The sequence below is a fragment of the Strigops habroptila genome, chromosome 5, assembly GCF_004027225.2.
Source record: "Strigops habroptila isolate Jane chromosome 5, bStrHab1.2.pri, whole genome shotgun sequence".
NCBI classification, from domain to species: domain Eukaryota; kingdom Metazoa; phylum Chordata; class Aves; order Psittaciformes; family Psittacidae; genus Strigops; species Strigops habroptila.
The window spans coordinates 61,191,549-61,209,996 of NC_044281.2; the positions used below are offsets into that span (position 1 = coordinate 61,191,549).

Below are 18,448 nucleotides of genomic sequence, written 5' to 3' on the forward strand. Positions count from 1 at the left end.
CCTTCAGAGCTCCTAGCATGGCAAGGTGGGACCAGCACAGCCCTCTGCCAGCCAGGAAGCTCAAACCTTACCTGCCCCAGAGCAAGCCCAGAGCAGACCCAGCATGTGAACACAGAGGAGAAGCGCAAAGACGTGAATTGGTACAAAGTGGGTGTCTGTGCCGCCCCAAGTGCCAGGCACCTGAGTATTCTCACCTGGCTACTGCCTGAGCTGAGGGTCTGAGAGCTGGGGTCTATTTGGTGAGGAGGGCCTTCTCTCGCCTCTTGTGCTAATCTGCTCAAGGTCAGAATTAAGGATGGGTTGAATCCTAATTATGCATGATCCAACTGGAGCAGGTTTGGAGTTTGTTTGTTTCTTTCTTCATTTTTAATAATCTAAAGCATCCATCTCTTGAGGGAAATGATACCTCCCAAGCGGAGATGTCTCATAAGGTGTCAGTCAGTACAGGCTCTCAGCCTGCTCTCTGGTTTCAGTTTGAACACATTCACCAAGTTGATGAATGCATGGGCTCACTTGAAACACACACACATGCACACAGACATGCACAGCTTCTTACCCTCTGAAGAGATGGCGTTGGGATTACACTCGTAATAGCGCTGGGAAAAATGAGCCAGCACTCGCTCTCGCTCTTGCGTCTCTCCCATCAAGGCCAGCTCCTTTAGAAAAGACCTGAAGAAGCAGCAGCAGTGTTGGTCACACATGAAACCCACCAGCAGCCTTTCCAACCCACCCTGTGCAGGAGTGGAGCTGTGCTTTCTGTTTCGCAGACCCCCACTGGATGAAGCCCTACCTTTGTACATCCCTCCCAGTGCACCGCAGGACTTCCCTCCAAGCCCACAGCACCATACCCTGCAGAGACCTACAGCCAGCCCCCAGAACTACACTGGGAAAGGGGGTGGGGGTTACATCAGGAAGGTCCAGGCTCAAGGCCTGGAAAGCCAGTCCTAGGTGAACCTGCCTGTCACCCAACTGCACTGACTATTGAATTAAGATCAGGGATACTCCTTCTTGGTTGTGTGGCTGAGAGACCACTTTGGGAATCACCCTCCCCTATTTAAGAGGTAAGAGGATCTCCAGGTGGGAGCTATGGGGTCTGCCTGCTCCTGCAGATCTCTGCATGGGTGCACAGCTGCAGAGGGCATGGTCTGCTGGGACCCACTCGGGTGACCACCACACATGCACACGTGTACATGCACTCAGCTCTGACCTGAGGGCCTGGTCAAGACTCATCCCCGTGAACACGAAGAACTTCAGATATTCCCCTGCCACCATCCTGCTGAACTCATTGCTGAAATAGAAAAGAGGGAGGTGAGAGTGAGATCAACCAGAATGTGGGGACAACCAAAGGTACACAGTGGGTGGATTCTAGGAGAGAGCTCCCCAGGGCTGTGGAAAGCGTGCTGAGGACACAGACACCCCACACTCCCATGAAGTTCAGATGAATCACCCACAGATCCAATTGGAATACTGGGCATGTAAGAGAAACTGGAGTAGCTAGAGCTGGAAGGTCCCACAAGAGGTCAGCTAACCATCCCCCTGCCCCAGCACCTTACTGATGATTCCAAGATGCAGTCATGGTAGGAGGGTATCGAAACCTGGATGTCTCTTAGGTTTTAAGATCTTTAGAAGGAACATCTGATGCAGATGTACCAGTCACAGAGAGTGGGCTTTGGGATCCTGCCAGCTATTCCCTGCCAGCCCAGTGCCCCACAAGTGCAGCAGCTGTGGGTGCAGGTGAGCCCTTTGCAGAATGGAACATTCCCTGTGAATACCCACACGTACTTCTTCCCCAAGTGGCGGGCCACATCTGCTTTTTTAAAGCCATCCAGGTTGTAGAGCCTCTTGGCCAGGCGTTTGGCAGCTTCCAGGTCAGCCTTGTGCCCGTTGGAGAGAGTGTCCGTGCTGCCCAGGGCCAGCTGCTCCATGCTGTCTATCTCTGAGTCCGAGTCCAAAACCAGCTGGTTCAGGGGGTGGTCGCTGCAATGGGAAGGGACACTCCATGTTAGCCTGTCTACAGATCCTCTCCTCGTTCAGCTTCTCAGGAAATGCAGGTTCCTCACCCCCAGCAGCTACTCAGTGCTGGGGCCCAAGATGAACACACTGGTTTAAGACATCCCCAGGTCAGGTCTGGAAGCTAAGGGAAGGTTTGGTGAAGTGGCTGCAGGAGAGGTGGGGTGACAGGACAGCTCAAGTGACTGATGACAGGACCAAGGCCTCCAAACCCACATCCAAACTGTATGTGGAGTGACAGCACAACCGCTCCAAAGTCCCCCACCCTGAGCCTGTGAAGCTGCATGTGTGGGCTCAGGCTCTGCCAAGCTCAGCTGTAGTGGAGACTCGGAGCAGAAACTTGTGCACATCACGTGCTGTCCTACAGATCTGCACTCATTTTTTAACCTGGACAAACTCCTTGTGCTGCTCTTGAGCACAGTTTCTACCCGAGATAAAGACTACTATAATTCCTTCACTCGCCTTTTCCCACCCTCTGACTTCAAAGCACTTCACAGAAGGGAAAACCAAAGCAGAGAAGGTGAAGCCAAAGGAACCCCCCCCGCCAGCCTTCCAGCTCACAGAGGGGTGTACTGTCTTCTTCAGGCTGCCCATCAGCTCTCAGCCCACCATGCCTTAAATGGCCACGTTAGGAGACGCTCTTGGCTTAGCCCCCAAAGCAGTCTGACTCAGCGGCGCAGAAGTTATCCCAACCAAAAAGCTGGTTGAATCTAATCAACAACGAACGTTAAGTAACTCTGACCTCGCCCAAATTTTCTGGCAGCCCTCGCAATGTTCCAGTCCGATTTATTTTTAAAAGTTTCTAATTGACTTTTAAGAGGCCTGCTCTCCTGAGCCAATTACCCAGGCCAATCGCCTTGAGGCTCCACTTCTTGCACAGGCTGAGCCTCCTCGCTGCTCAGCACTGCTCTTCCCAGGGGAGCCCCACACAGCACTGACAGGCTGCCCCGTGCCTCAGGGGGCTCTTGGGCACCTTCCTCCCACCCTCATGGCACCCCCAGCAGGGAAGCTGCTCTGTGCTCAAACCCAAGGGATGGACGCTTCCCTGGTGAAAGCAGCTCTGACACCCTGCAGATCCCTGGGGAGATGTACTTGGCTTGGACCACTGCTGAGCTTGGCAGTGCTGGGCAGTGATAGTGGTAAGACCTGGCTGGGTTCCCAGGGCAGATCCGTGCCCAGTTGGCCCCAGCCCTTCGCAGGAGCCTGTTCATCACCCCATGCCACCCTGGTGGGAGCAGCTACGAGAGTGGCCACAAGGTCAATAGGAGCTCATCGGCTCTGAGTCCACCTGCTCCGGGGAACTGTGCTGGGCAGGCACTTCCAGCATCACCATCCGCATCCCCTGCACACCCCATCCTGCAGGCATCCCTCCCACCTGCCTAAAACCTCTCCTCCTCCCAAAACAGGGTGGCCACAGGGTGGATGCTTTGGTGGCATCCAAAGGTGCTGCTGGTATGGGCCCTGGTGCCTGCTGCCCTCCAGCTGTGCCCAGCTGTGCCTGCACTGGCTGGCTGGGCCAAAGCCACCCCAGGGGCTACTGCTGGGCACGCACCTCAGCCCCATCTGGCTCCTTGAGCGGCTGCAGCCACTGTGGTCTCAGCCAAAGACAGGGCTCACGGGCTCTTTGCTTCCCAGCAGCAGAGATGAATCCATCCCAGCAACTGGCACCTGCCAGCCATGCATTGTGATGACTATTTTTCACTAAATTCTATCTGCCATCACAGCAGCTCCAAGGCTGCTTTTCCAGCTGCAGGCTGAGCTACAAAACTCAAACCCACAGCTCCACTGCTCCCCATCCTCCGACTGCAGCTCCAGAGCAAGCAGCTGCTCAGTAACCCTCTGAACACCTTTTCATTCTTCTCAACCACCATCGCTAAAATCTCCCAACTAGACCTTGCCTGTCCTACCTGAGAGGTTGTCTTTCTTCTCTTGGCTGGCCCCTGAAGCCTCCTGAGGCAAATAGAGCTCTGAGTCTCTGCCCGTGACCTCTCTTCCCAATCTGTGGTCCTCAGCTTTCCTACCTACTGCTGAGCATCCAGGGATAGGCCATTTACAAAACCTCTCTTGTCCTTAAACATCTGTATTTCCCTGCAGGCTCCCAACCTTTGGCTGCAATTCTTGCCTTGCTTCTTGCAATGGGCATACAGGGACCACAGCCTGGGTCTCAAAGCAGCTCTACTAGCAGGATCTGCCGTCCCCTCCCGCACCAAGTCCCCATACTGATTTGGGGTTTTACATCAGCAAAGCATAACCTTGCTCTCAGGATGAGGCACTGCCCAGCCATGCCATGAAACGGGTTTTCTTCCAACACTCAAGCCACTCTCGTGCTTCGGTAGGCTGGGAGTCCCCCACTCGTGGCACCCATCTGTCACCACTCAAAGCCCCAGATGGCTTGGAGAACAGGGAGCTTAAAGAGAGAAAACCAAGAGCCCAATCCTCAAGCAAATGGAGAACAGAGCAAAGAGATGTGTCCCTGTCTGAGGCAACTGAGGTGATGTTAATTTTCTTGCCAATGAGCTAATGTCTCGGGGTGGGTTTTTTTTTAGTGTACTTTCTAAAGTGACATTTCAGTTTGGCTTGAAGAAACACTAAGACAATATTTTTTACATTAGATACATTTTCAACTCGAGAAGTGGCCCACACTTAAGAGATGAAGATCAAATTTGGTATTGTATGAGTATCCTCAGCATGCCTGAGATGAGTCATCCCCGAGCAGACCCAGCACCAGCTCATTCCTCTCTGTGCTGCCTGCCTAGGACAGCCACTGCCACCCTCCATGTCGCTTGGGAGCACTGGTCCCCTGCAACCTCAGAGGTGTTTGCTTGGGAGCCCAAGTCCCCAGCCCCTGTGTTGGCAGCAGTGAGGTGCTTCTGGGGTCTCTTCCATCAAGGAAGGCACATGCTCCAGATCAGGGCTTGCCCTGGGGGCAGAGGCAGAGGCTCTTCACTGACCACTTCCCACCCCAGCTCAGCACAAGGAACATGTGCTCCCAGCCCTGGGGAGCTGCTGCAAGACCACGGTCCTGCTCGTGGCCACCGCACCACAGACAGTCCTTCTCCAGGGCCCAAATGTTCCTTCTTGGCCAAATGCTCCTGCCCTGGAGCCAGATCCTTGTCTCACCCCAATATTCCTCCACTGGCTGAGTGCCCGGAGCCCAGCAGGAGAGACCGCAGCACCTTCCCTCCCTGGCTGCAATGCAGCATGTCACTGCAGGAGCCCTGTCTTCCTCTCCCCCCTGCCAACACAAACCAGGCTCACTCGGCACCATGTTCTCTCCATGGCTGCCAGCAATCAAGAACGAACCTTCTCTCCTGGATGTGGGGCAGCAATAAGGCACTAGCTCAGCAAAGCCTGCCCCAGAGGGCTCACCTCCAGCTCCTGGTTGCCAGCAGGGATATATCTGCATGGTAGGATCCTTCCCACACTGTATCTGCATGGTGGGATCCTTCCTGTACTAACACCCAGCTCCCCAGCGGGGAAAGGGACAGGCTGGGCCGAGTGACCATTGGTTTCAGCTGGGGGTGCTCAGCTGAGCTCTGGGGTTGTCCAGGTCCTGCCCGACACATTTCCAGGTGAGGGACCTGCTGCAGGAACCTCAAAACCTCCAACCACAATGCAAGTGCTGCTTGCTCCCCACAGGAGGCTGCTTTGCATCCTGTACCATGAAGGGACAGGGCAGGGAGCCTGGTCTGAGTCTGTGAGGGACACATGCATGGGGCAGAACAGCACTCTGCCCTCGATTCCCAGTGCCCCACACGCATGGCTAGATGCCCAATGCTTCTGCCAAGCAAGCGCAGCCTGCCTAATATTGCTGCTAAGAATGTACCAGACCAGATCTTTGGCTGAGCTAAATAAACGCAGCTCCCTCCCTCGGTCTCAGCGGAGCGACTGTGATTTATGACAGACAAGATCTGGGCTGGTTCATTCCTCGCAGAATTGAAGTTAGGGCTGGGAGGACACTTGAAGGTCAGCCAGGCTGGCCTCCAAGCACAGGCAGGGCTGGTCCTGCTTTCTGGCAGCTCTGGAGTCCAACCTGGTCCTCAAGTCACCCAGCCACAGCAGCACCCGCCAGCATTACTGCTGCCAGGTCCAGGAAGGACCTAACTGGGCAGCTGTGCCCCTCCTCAGTCCTGTGTCTCTGCAGACTTCCAGAGCCTCCCCTGCAGCATCAGCCCTTTCTGGAGACGCCTGCCTGCCCTCCATCACCCCATCCTAGCAGCCCCTTGTGGGGGTCACAACCACTCTTGCAGAGGAGGGGGTGAATCTGCATTCCCAGCAAACAGTTTCTGGAGTCAGATGAGACCCTTAAAATCTGGTTACTCACCTGCTGGGTGGAGGGCTGTCTTCTCCTTCAGAGACACAAATGCCATTGGGTCAGCGCAGGGAAACCTGAGTCTCTCAAACCCTTGGGCAAAACCTAGCCAAGGGGCCCTAGGTCTGACCCAGGGGCTGGAATTAATGCCTGAGACAAGAGGCTGCATCCCACAGGGATGGGATGTGCCTGTGGACGCAGCCCTGGAACCCGGTCTGCTGCCCCCATCCTCCATGCTGTGGAGGGTTGATGTGTCCTGTTTCCTAGCTCCTGCTGCCCTTCATAGCTTGACATGGAAATAAATGCTGGAGGGAAAATTCCCCCCAGGCTTGTGCCCCATTTCTTGCCATGCCAGTGCTTGCGGGGAACCCTCTTCATCCTCTGCCCCAGCCTTGTCCCCTTTCCTGCGCTCTCACCCCATCCCTCCCTGCTCCTACCTCCATCCTTTCCTATTGCCCTCCTTCCTCTGCTCACCCTCACCCCCAACCTCCCACATCACACCCCGAATCCACCCCACGGGACCCCAAACTGGGCACAGCCCTCAAGGGTATCATCTCACCAGTTTCCCCAGTGCCAACTGGGAGCTCAGGCCAGCTGACAGACCTGCGCTGGCCTCGGGAAGGGGAGGGGCACCGGCTCACCGACTGCTGCAGTAACAAAAGGGACCTTATAAAGAAACACAGCGGAGCTTATTGGCGGGGCCCCTGCGCTCCGGGAGCCACCGGCAGCCGCGGTCTGCCGGGGTAGAGGGTCTGTCTCCCGGCGCATCCTCCGCCCGGGGCTCCCTGGGCTCCCCACGCCGCAGCGTCAGCGCGGAGCTCTCCCTCTAGCGAGGCTGCGGGCGCGCCGCCCCTCACCGTGATACCTGGCCCTATTCACCAGGCGGTTTGCAGCCGCCCCCCGCTCCGCCTTTTGCTGCCGCTTCTCCTTCTGCCCTTCCTCCCGTCCCACCTCAGGTGATGCCCCCGATTCCGGTGCCGGCAGAGCCTGCCCCGCTCGCCTCTTGCGAGGGGACAAGTCACGTTCCCTCCCTCCGCCGGCACCCTCAGGGACCGGCACGGCTGGCTCCGGAGGAGCGGGATGGGCAGGGGCAATGGGCGACTGGACCGGGGAGCTCGCACCCCCACGGAGATGCTGTTTGCCCATTTGCATCCCGCTGGGGCCGACGGCCCGCAGGGTGTGTGGGACTGCGGCAAGGGAGGGCGCACTCCGGGCACCCCCTTGCACCAGCAGCATGGCTAAAGCTGGCGATTTGGACCTGCAGTTGCAAAAGTCTGTCCGCCACGGCAGCAGTGACACCCCTGCAGTCCCCAGGGCTGCCCCGGCTCCCATGCCACCATCTCACCAGCACCGCATCTGTCAGCCCCGGGGGGACTCCCAGCCCTGCAGGGTTCTGCCCCCACACACACCCTATGGGTCACCGTCACCGCCCCAAGGACAGACTGCTTTAAGTGCAGTCCTCTGCCCAGAGAGAGCGGGCACCCGCACACCTTCACCTCCCCCAGACAGGTGATAACGTACTCACAGAGCCTCTGCCCCACGCTGGGGGTGCCACCATGGGGTGTCCCACTGTGGAGGAGCAGGGAGGGAGTCCCACAGTGGGACCCTTGCTGTTCAGCCACTGCTCCTGCCCTTTCAACCAAGGCCACCGGAGGAGGCACAGGCATCCCAGAGCCCAGGGAGGCCTCACTGGGTCTGCACTTAGACACACTCCCCATGTACAAGGTCAAGATAAAAGCGTGGTCTCAGACTATCGTGTGCCGAGGGACACCAGAACCTTGATGTAAGCTGTAGCTGCATGAACCAAGGACTCCCACTGTGGGGGACACCACATTCCCCCTGCAAAGCAGGGGCCATCACCACCGAGAGAGATGGAAAGTTACAGGCTGCAAGGCCAACCCAGCCAGACCCAACCACTACAATTCATGCCAAAGGTTTGGTGGACACAAGGAGGACAGCCACAGGGCAGCATACGCAAGCCTAGGCCTGCTGGTGTTCATCACCAGTCACCTCTTAGCCAAAGTCCTGCACAGCCTCCACCACCTGGCCACCCCAAGCTGAGTCTATCAGGATGGTGCAGGTTGCAACCAGAATTGACATCAGTTTGGTCTGGAAAAGACCTAACCCAAAAAAGTTTGGTGTGGAAAAGACCAAAGCCTAGAAAGCAGATGAGGGATTCAGGAGGCTCTGGCATTGCACAGAAGGCCACTGGGCTGAGACTTTGCAGGGAGGCAATGTAAACAAGAAGCCCTCCAAGAGTTGCCAGCTCTGCAGCTGGACCACTGGACAAGACCTGACATCCAGAGTGGACCTGACCACACTCCGGATGAGTGTGCCCTGGAAAAAGGAAAAGATGAGGCCTGCCAAGCTGCCCTATCAAAAGTGCCATGGCCCATGACCTTGCTGAAAGGTGTAGGAGTGCAGGAGAGCAGTGTCTTAGCCTGGACATGGTCTCACACAGAGACAGGTTGGAAGTGGTGTGGCTGAGCTCCCCCAGCCTACTCCACCAGAGATTTTCCCCAGCATGGGGCAGACATCCCAAGCCCAGGTGCAGGCAGGCTCGGAGCGAGGTACAGGGAGCCTCTGGTGGGCTGTGATTGTCTCTGCCCTCTATCTCCCAATACATACAAGCCTGAGGAGTTTCAAGAGGCCAGGACAATACATACAAGACCATGAGACTCTTGCCTTCAAGAAACAGGAGGGTGTTACTCAGATGGTGAGGATCATGGCAGTATCAGGAAGTTTTAGCCTCCATGAGGGAAAGGCTGTTGAAATTCTACCACTACTCAACTTGTGACTGGCCTCTCCTCACAGCCACCATGGATACTGGACTGTCCTGCAATGGGAACCACCATGGGGTTGAAGTCCTGTGACTCCCTGCTTCCTAGGCTGGAGGAAACCTCACAGCCCTCCAGCACCAACAAAGCTGGCCAAGAGCAAAAAGGAGATGTGCTCCCACCAACATGCCTACCACAACACTGTAGTGATCACTTGCCTGATCAGCCACTTCACAGAAAATCTAGTCCTGACCCTTCGCCTCTTCCCAGAAACACAGGTTAGGCTCTTGGCTGCAAAACACACTGCACAGAGTTAGACTCCACACCAAGCCTTGGTGGCCCAGCTGGACAGCAAGCAACTTTGGTCACTCACCTCATGTTGGAGGCCAAGGGAGTACCAAAGCTGTCCTCTGAGCGGCAAGGGCTGTGCCGAGCACCTTTCGTTTGTCTCCCCTGCTCCTCCTCCCTCTCTGTCCAGGGGGCATCTGTGGCCGAACTTGTCCCAGAGTCCGGCTCCAAGTGAGCCAGAGGAGCAAAGTTCTCCTCGATCAGCTTGGCACTGTCTCTGATCTGTCCCTGTATTTCTGGGGTGACGGTTGGGAGGTCAAAAGTGAAAAAGGTCCCATGGGTGCGGGCTGGGGAGGAGAGGATGTCAATGGAGTCCAGGCTGGTGTAAGATGTGCCTTTGGCTCGATGGGACTCCATGATGCTCTCAAAATGCTTGCTGAAAGAGTCCATGCCATCCTTGGAGAGGCTGTGCCCCAGGAGGAAGGGCACTGGAGACTTGAGCATACCCTGTGTGTCTCGGTCCATGATCCTAGAGGGAAAGAAAGTGAGAAGAACTGGTCACTGAGGAGCAAGGGATCAAAGCCCCAAAACAAAAGCCCATGTGCTGTTCCAGAAGGAAACTGGGGAGGGCAGAAATCTCCTCTGAACATCCACTGACCTCCAAGGAAACGCCTCACCTGCCCAAGACATCATGGGAAGAAGGACTGGGCTGGCCTCTTTCCAGACATATGCTTCTCCTTTAATGTGCCACAGACTTTTGTTCCCTTAGTGGCTCATCCTCATAAGAAGCTTATGAGATAGCTACTGCTCCCAGACATTTGACTTGAGCATAGATCCAATAAAGGGCTCAAGCACCAGAAGCAGGATGTGGTTCACCTCCATTTCCAACCAAATCTAGAAGTGGCTGCATTTTCCCCAAGCCTTCAGAGCTCCCAGCACCCAGCACTTTCCTCCTAAAGCTGCTCGGGACAGCATGACACCTTCCTCCATGAACACAGCACTGTGGTTGGTAAGCACCACGGTCAGTGAGCACCGTGCTCCTGACCAACACCTACCTGCAAGGTCTGCTGGCTGGTCTCAGGAGATACCTGGGACCTGGCACAAGGCAATGCTGAGCTCCAGGCTTCTCCAGACAGAATGGAGGGAGCCTTATACCCAGCTCTGGGCTCAGGGACCTGAGCTAGCCCATGTCCTAGAGGCCAGGCTTGGTCCTGGCTCAACATCTCATCAGGGATCAGCTCTGCAGGGAGGCCCAGCCTGTCTCACAAAGGTCTGGGTCCAGCAAAACACAGGAGTTCCTTAACCCTGAAGCCCTGAGTCTTTTGTCCTGTAAATGAGGTAAAGTGCAGCCGCGCCCTTCCACCAGAGGACGTGACAACCAGGACATTTCCAACCCAGGGAACATCAATGCTTCAGCTGTACAAGCATAATAAACACGGCCCTAAAAGCCTACTTTGCTCATAAGCTGCTACCATTTTATTAAAGCAGCAGAAAAGCACTTCTTATGCCACTCTCTCCTCTGATTAAAGGAGAGGAACTGCTCCAGCTTGTCATAACGTTTGTTACGAACAAACAGCTTTGTACAGAGGGCTCAAAAGATGCATTGCTGTTACAAGCACCAAATGATTTTCATTCATTAGGCTTCACATACTGCTCAAAAACCTCACCCTGATTACATCAGCAGGACAAGAGCTGGCAGCTTGAGTCCTCCAGAGTGCCAGTGGGCTTCAAGGGAGCACAGCAAAGCCAGGCGCAGGTAAGGAAGGCAGGATGGAGGCTGCTCTCACCCATCCACCAGCATATCATGGCTGTGCAGCACTGATGCTCTTACCATTCCCACCTTTGTGGCAAGGACAGGGCAGAAGAGACCTCTTTAACATCTGGAAATGAGCTTTACAGATGCAAATGTGCATTCACTGTCCTTACCACCCAGCCGTGTGCTACTAAACCATGCTAACCACTGCTGACTTCGTTTTGTGCCTCAGATTCATAAGGAGGGCAACGGGGAAGACAACACCAGCAGACAGAAGGGACCTTGTTCCCAGGAGAGGGAGCTGGGCTTATTCCTGTGATTATTGCCCGAAGACACAGAAAAAAACCACAGCTAGTTTTGTGCACATCATCTGAGCTCTCAAAGCAATCTCTCCACCTCAAAATATCAAGTGCAAAGCCGTTCAGCTCCAGAAGGATCTAGTCACAGCAGCACGGGCGCAATGCTGCCTGCACGCACCACTCCTGCTTGGATCTAGATGCTTCATCAGCCCCTGCTGCACTGCTCATCCCTCCCTGCACCCACTCCAGCCCCCCGGGAAGGGTCACCGCACCGTCACCAAGCCAGACAAACACAGGTGGGAGGAGCAGAGGAGGGGAGGAGATGCAGAAGCTGTAATCGAGCATCTGTGCAAGGGTGACTGGCAGCGGGAAAGCAAAGAGGTTTCCATCCTTGAGCTGCGGCAGGAGAGGCGGTGAGCCTTCCTTGGGAGAGGGCCAAGCAGATCCCGAGAGCCGACAGCCCCGCTGCACTGTATGTTCGTGCCAAAGCCAGCGGGCAGCCTTCAGGCAAAGGTCTGCCCGCGGGGACCGTGAGGGTCTGAGCAACTGGGCTTCAGCAGCGGCACCCGATGGCTGGTGGAGGTGAAGGGGCTGTCCGCGCTCTCCCTGCCCGGTGCTGCAGAGCCGTGCAGTCCCCAGCGCGAGGAGAAAAGAGGAGAATCTCTCTCCCCAGGCCCTCAGCGGTTTTCGCTCTCTGCCAAATGCTCCTGTGACCCTCCAGACCCCGGACTGCCCCAGCCATGCCCCGCTCCTGCCCACACAGGCACGGCAAGCACTGTGTTGAGTATCCCAGCTCAGCTTGAAAGTGAAGCCGCACAGAACCACCCAACAGGCCCTCACTTTATTCCTCTCTGAACAACGCTCTTGTACAGACCAGCCTCAGTAACATTTTGCACTCCCCCCCGGCTCCTTCACACACCTCCTCCAGCCTGGCAGCTGCCTGCTTTTAAACCTCAGTGTCCTAACTCCAACCTGTGCTCAGCCACAGGTACCCACCACGGCACAGCAGTCCCCCCAGCCTGCCACATTCCCCTGCCACGTCCACGCTGTCACACTGGAGTATCACCCCACACTGCAGCTCTGTGGCCATGCTGGGCTCTGGGACAGAGGCTCAGCCTCAGCACATCACACCAGAGGCTTGCGACTACTGAGGCAGGTTAAGCACATGCTAAAGTGTTTGATGAAACCGAGGCCGTAATCATTTTTTTTAATCCCCAGCAAGGCTTGCCCTGCAGCTATTTTCAGCAAAGCAACGGGAACAAAGATTCTGCAAGGGCTCCCCAGGTAGCAGATCCGACGGCTTTCCCAGGCAAGGCTGCCCCGCTCGCAGCAAGGGAAGGGAGCTGCCACTCTCGGGGGAGCGGGCACCCCCAGCAAAGCCTCTTCCCTCTTATCAGCCCAAGGCATCCGTGCTGCGGGATCAGCCCTGCCTCCAGCTCAGCCAGGACATCTGCTGGTGCTTGGGGAGGAAGGGAATTGAGCCCGCTCTCGCTGACAGGTCTTGGCTTTCCGGGACTAATGAGAATAAAGACAGTAAAGGCTCAGACTAGTCATTAGAGTTGGTAGATCTGACTCTAAATATATTCAGGGAGCGGATTTGCTGGAAGAAGACACTGTTTCTTCCATCACTTTCCATGTCTCATTTGATTTGGTGTTAGATTTTTCAGCTGTTAGCATAGGCTCTTATTTTGGGAGGGTAAATCACCAATGTGAAGATGCCCTTTGGCCAGAATATGAAGGACAACAAGATAGTACCAAGCCAAAATCCCCCTCACAGAGGGTGCTAAACCCTTACGGGTAGATTTTCAAACGGATTTACATGTTTAAATGCTGCAAATTAGCATCCAAAGGTGCTTCAGTAATTCTGTAGGGCCGGTCCTTCCCAGGCCTGGGGTACAGCAGCAGAATGGTGCCAGCCCTGGAGAGCTTCTTAATCACCTCGGCATCACCCCTCCTGTGAGCAGGCAAAGCAGAAAGCTTGAAGTAGAAAGCATCAATACTGGTGACTGGTAAACAGGGAGGGGGACTGCAGCTGCAGAGCTCAGAAACAGTGCGTAAGCAAAAACCCAATGCTGTGATGCAGGGGCTAAACAAGCTCATGGTTTGAGGCTCGTGATTGCCAAGATGCTGTCTGCAGGGTCTGCACCTTCCTGGGGAATATTCGGGGGGCTGCAAAGCAAGAAACCCACTGGTCTACAAAGAAGCCATGTAAAATGAACATGATGCCCCTATATACACATCAGTAATTATACCTGGAGCACTGTCTTTAGGAGCAACAATGCATTTAAGGACACATCCAAGCTTTCAGTGCTGTCTGGGGAGCTTACAGTAAGGTGCTTCAGAGGGGCCTACAGCTCCTAGGACTTGTATTGGCCTAGTAAATATGTGGAAATAAAATATCACAATGCAAGACAATTTTTACAGTATCTTGAAGAACTTGTTTGCAGTTATAGTAACTTCACATCTTTCTCAAAACTACTACTATTCATCTGGAAAAGAATATATAAAAAATGGCTCATTTTCATCTTTTTCTAGAACCAAAAGTTTTTGAGGCCAGGACAGAGGCAGACAGCAGCGCAGGAGGTATCCACCCCCTCCACTAGAGATGCAAGGACTGGACAAACTGGCAGGAGACCAGTGCCTCTCGGGACACACACCTTCCCTCCCCATCAGCTCAGCACCTTTGGGTTTCTCCTTCCCAGTGGAGGAGCACCACTGGGGATTATATTTTCATTATCTTTTCCCATTGCTAAAACCAAAACCTCTTTTTTCCCTTTCTTGCACCTAAATGCTCCCCACCTGCCTTCTGCACAGCTAGGTGAGCACATGCTGCCACACGTCATCCCAGGCATTGCCCTGGCTTTGTGCTTGCCAGGTAAGACTTTCCCCAGTTCTGCAAAGCACTTGCTGATGATGCTGAGCTCCTCATCTCACCCACGACTCTTTGCCAATACACGTCAGGAAATGCCCTTGGCTGCCAGTGTCTGCAGAGGCATCTCCCACTCCCTGCCAGGGCCTTTCCCTCCAGGCAGCTGTCCCACACAGGGCTCTGGAGGTCCTTCCCCTCCCGATGCCTCCTGGGGAGGGTGGATTGATGCCTGCCACTCCTCGTGGTCAAACCACCACTCCAGAGGACATTCCATAGGCAGAGTGTTGTGCTGCTGAGCCAAAACACCATTTCCCATCTCCCATGCCTTGCACAGGGTGGACAGCAGCTTGGATGGTGTTAGCTGCCCATGGGTGGGCAACTGAACCTTGGTGTCACCCTCATCACCTCCTCAGCACAGCGTGTTTTGCCACACAAGTGACAAACAACACAAAAGACAACAAGAGGCTTTTTGTAGCCCAACACATCCCCCACTCTTTCCCAAACATGGCAAATACCTACTGAGGCCAAGCAAAAGGGTCCACTCTCACCACCAGGGCAGAGCTGTCTGTGGAGGGAAGGGCAGCCCAGCGGCGCCTGCCATCACACAGCAGCTTCAGGACATGGCCTGGGCTCAGACACCCTGTCTCCATCACCCCAATGCCCAGCAGAACCAGGGCAGGATGCAGTTAACCTGGCAGGACCCACTCCAGGAAGGCTCAGCTCAGCTGGGCGACGAGCTGCAGGGCTCACCCCAGGGGAGCAAGGCCCATGGCACAGCAGCCAGGGCTGGATCATCGCTGCTGCCCTACTCTTTCCACAGGACAGTGAGGGCCCTCTCCCAATCTCAGTCCCAGCCCCAATCCCAGTGGGGTCACCCAGGACTCCATCTGACACCACGCACAACTTGCATGGAGCTACTGGGATTTTTGTCTCAGACACTTTTGGCAGGGCCCATTTCACCACGCAGGGGACCATAAGGAGGGTGAGAGGAGCTTTTTGCCCTCACGCACAGAGCCTCACCTTTCCCTGTTCTCCTTCCTCATTGCCTCAAACACCTCATCGTCCTCGTCCACGTCCTTGTCCCGCAGCCCATCCTTCGGGCAGCCAGTACCCGGGACGGGGGGCTCTTCTGGTGTGCTGTTCCTCCTGCCTGGGGTGCCCCCAAAGCTTGGGTTGCTCTCGCTGTCCTTCTGGCTCTCAATCGCTGAATCCACCTCCTCCTTCTCAGCCAGGATATCATCAATGTTGGTTTCACGATAGCACCTCAGCGGCACGGTGTCCAGGTCTGTCTCAGAGTACTTCACCGTCCTCCTTATAATCCCAGTCTCGCAGGAGCCGGGCTTCTGGCTGCCCGTAGGAGACATCTCTATCTCCACTTCCACGTGGCTCAGGCTGTGCTCGGGCACCGACACCAGTGGCTCAGCAGGCAGCGGGCAGACGGGCTTCTGGGGAGGCTCAGCCAGGGGAGAGGAGTCAGGGGCAGAGGAGCCTGCAAGGTAGCCCCAAGCACTCAGAGCTGTGGGGAGCTGCTCCAGGGAGCACTGGGGAGCTGCTCATGTGGCATCACACACACCAAGAGCAGCATCACACATATGATGGGCACTGGGGAATGGAGAAGGGAAGCCGGAAGGAAAAAGGGTGGGAGAGGCAGGGTGCTGTCAGTGCTAGTGCACCTGCAGCCAGCCCTGAGCCCCCATCTGAACCCCAAAGCCCTTCTGCAGAGGCAGCTGCAGGCTGCCAGAGATCAGGGCTCCATCGTCCCCTTTGTACAACAGGAAGACATAGACTGGCTGATCTTGGGGGGATCTCAGCTATCTGGTGGGCACCAACATGTCCTGAGGGATGGGCAGCCCCAGGGGGAGTCCCGGCAGCAATTTAGACTTGCAAAGGAGAGGTTTGTTCAGCTGAGGGCATCCCCCCCAACTTCTCACCTGCCTTCGGGGTGTCCAAGGATCCATAGAAGAATTCCCACTTGGCCCTGGCGATGCGCTGGGCATGGGCCGAGCTCTGCCGGGGGTACGGCCAGGCGCTGCCCTGCAGAGGGGAGAGCAGTGGGTGGGAAACAGACCCCGGGGCAGAGCCCGCACCCAGTGCAGAGCACCCCAGCACCTACCTGGAGCCGGGGATCAGGCTTCAGGGGGCTCCTGGCGAAGGCAGGGAAGTCCTCCGGCAGCCCGTTGGTGAGGGAGCGGCAGAGGCAGTCGGCGTTGAGGGCGCAGGGCTCCTTCCCACAGGGACATGTGCCCCCCGGGGTCCTGCCCCCGGCCAGGAGCGGGTCGGACGCGGAGGCCTCCAGCTTGAGCGTGCGCAGGAGCCGCTCCTGGGGCAGGGGCAGGGGCTGGGGCTGGGGCCGGGGGCACCCTGCGTCCCCGCCGAGCTCCAGGCTGCGGCTGAGGCTGCGGGGGCCGTTGTCCCGGCGGGGTGGCACGCCGCCCAGAGTCTGCACGCTGGCCTTCTCGATGAAGCGGAAGGTGACCACAGAGCTGTGTCCCTCCAGGCCCGCTGCCGACACCGGGCTGCGGCTGCCCAGGGAGGAGAGCGCCGGGCTGGGCCGGCCCCGCCGCGGGGTGCAGGGGGCCGTCAGGCGCCCCGTGCCCGGGCAGCTTCCGTTGCTGAAGGGAGCCGCCTCGGCCGGCCTGCGGGCCAAGGAGCCGGTGCTGTTGTAGAGGCCGAGGGGGCAGCGGCGGGTGTCGGGAGCCAGGCCCTTGCGCAGGAGGTGCAGGCGGCCGGCGTTGAGGTTGGGGGTGAGGCAGCGCGGGGGGCTGCACCTCCCGGCCTCGGGGCTGCCCCCCACCAGCCAGGGCCTGCGGTCCACCTCGCGGGCGCACGGCAGGGGCGAGGAGCCGCAGCCCTCCTCGGGGTGGAAGCGGACGGGTCCCCCCGCCTGGGCCATCCCGATGGAGGAGGGCACAGAGGTGTCAGGTCCAGAGCCTGGCTGGGTGGCACAGGCACAGCAAGGTGGGTTCCCAGCACCCCTGAGATGATGGACGGGTCGAGGGGTGACGCATCCTCAGGCAGCCCTGAAACAAGGGCGAGGAGAGCTGGTTAGGGCAGGCAGGACACAAGAAAAAGACCAGGCCCACTGGGACGACAGGCAAAAGGTGACTTGCCCTTGTGGCAAGAGAAAGAGATGCTCCAGGTGAGACAGCCCCCTTCAAATCTCCTGCTGCAAGAAGCAGGCAAGGTTCACTGTGGGTATCACACCAGCACCACTGTGGCAGCGTTCTGCTCAGTCCCCAGGTACCCAAAGTGTTTGCTTTCTTCCCAGGGTGCCAGGGTGCTCAAGCACTTCCCCCACAGACCAGCATACAGACACAGCAAGAGAGCACACTGCACGCTTTAAAGTGGGTTTCATTCATCCTGCTTTAGGATGAATATTTACTACCAACAGCCTACTAAAATTACTTCAATAAGGGGGAAAAAGATGATAACACTGGATCACTGAGACATCCTCCAATTACACTTGTCCAAGGAGTTTAACATGACCAACATGGGCAAAGAGCCTCTGCCTTTGGAGGTCAGCCTTGGTTTAAAGTGTGTCACACCAGCACATGCTGCAGCCGCTACTGGTGGCACAGACAGAGCTATCAGCGCCTGCAGATGCAAAAAGAAGAGGTTATGACATCCTGCCCTGGGAGAACAGACCACAGTACCCTGCACACAGCTCACCCGCCTGCCTGCCTCTGCCCAGGGACCCTCTACACAGAGGTGAGACCAGCCACTCCACGGCAGCGGCCAGGCAGCTGCATGGGAAGGCAGGGCCCAGAGGCCCCATCAGCGCCACTGGCAGAGCTCCTGAGAGTTCTGTTTCTGCCAGGGAGCTGAAACTTGTACTCATTTTTCCCTGAGTTTCTCTGAATTCCTGGTGTGCAGGCAGGACTTTGCCTTGGCTGCTTTTGCCTTCTGACAGATGCCAAGGTACCAAGCCCCTAAGATCTCATAATTTTAAAGTGAGAAACCAAATGTCAATTGCAAACAGAGGAAAGCATGATTTCTCCTCCCTGTTTCCAAGCACAAACTAGGCAGGATTAAATTCCTGAAGGACGTGGGGCTGGATTTTGCAATGGTGTTTAGGCTCCAGAGATGCAGAGACATAACTCTTAATAAAATAGCCCAAATCACCCCTGCGGGGCAGGCGCC

General features: G+C 56.4%; 1 protein-coding gene across 3 annotated transcripts in view; it reads right to left on the minus strand.

The window, feature by feature from the left end:
- Positions 1-18,448, minus strand: part of PSD (pleckstrin and Sec7 domain containing) — a 46,298-nt gene that overhangs the window by 16,898 nt on the left and 10,952 nt on the right. For 2 of the 3 annotated variants that reach the window (XM_030488640.1, XM_030488641.1), the window contains 7 exons: positions 16,422-17,328; positions 16,240-16,342; positions 15,329-15,797; positions 9,473-9,916; positions 1,777-1,977; positions 1,208-1,288; positions 557-669 (listed from right to left, as the gene is read on the minus strand). In XM_030488640.1, coding sequence (XP_030344500.1) covers positions 557-669; positions 1,208-1,288; positions 1,777-1,977; positions 9,473-9,916; positions 15,329-15,797; positions 16,240-16,342; positions 16,422-17,201 — 2,191 coding nt within the window. In that variant the 5' untranslated portion in view covers positions 17,202-17,328. The remainder of the gene's footprint in view (positions 1-556; positions 670-1,207; positions 1,289-1,776; positions 1,978-9,472; positions 9,917-15,328; positions 15,798-16,239; positions 16,343-16,421; positions 17,329-18,448) is intronic. The other variant, XM_030488643.1, reaches the window with a different exon arrangement.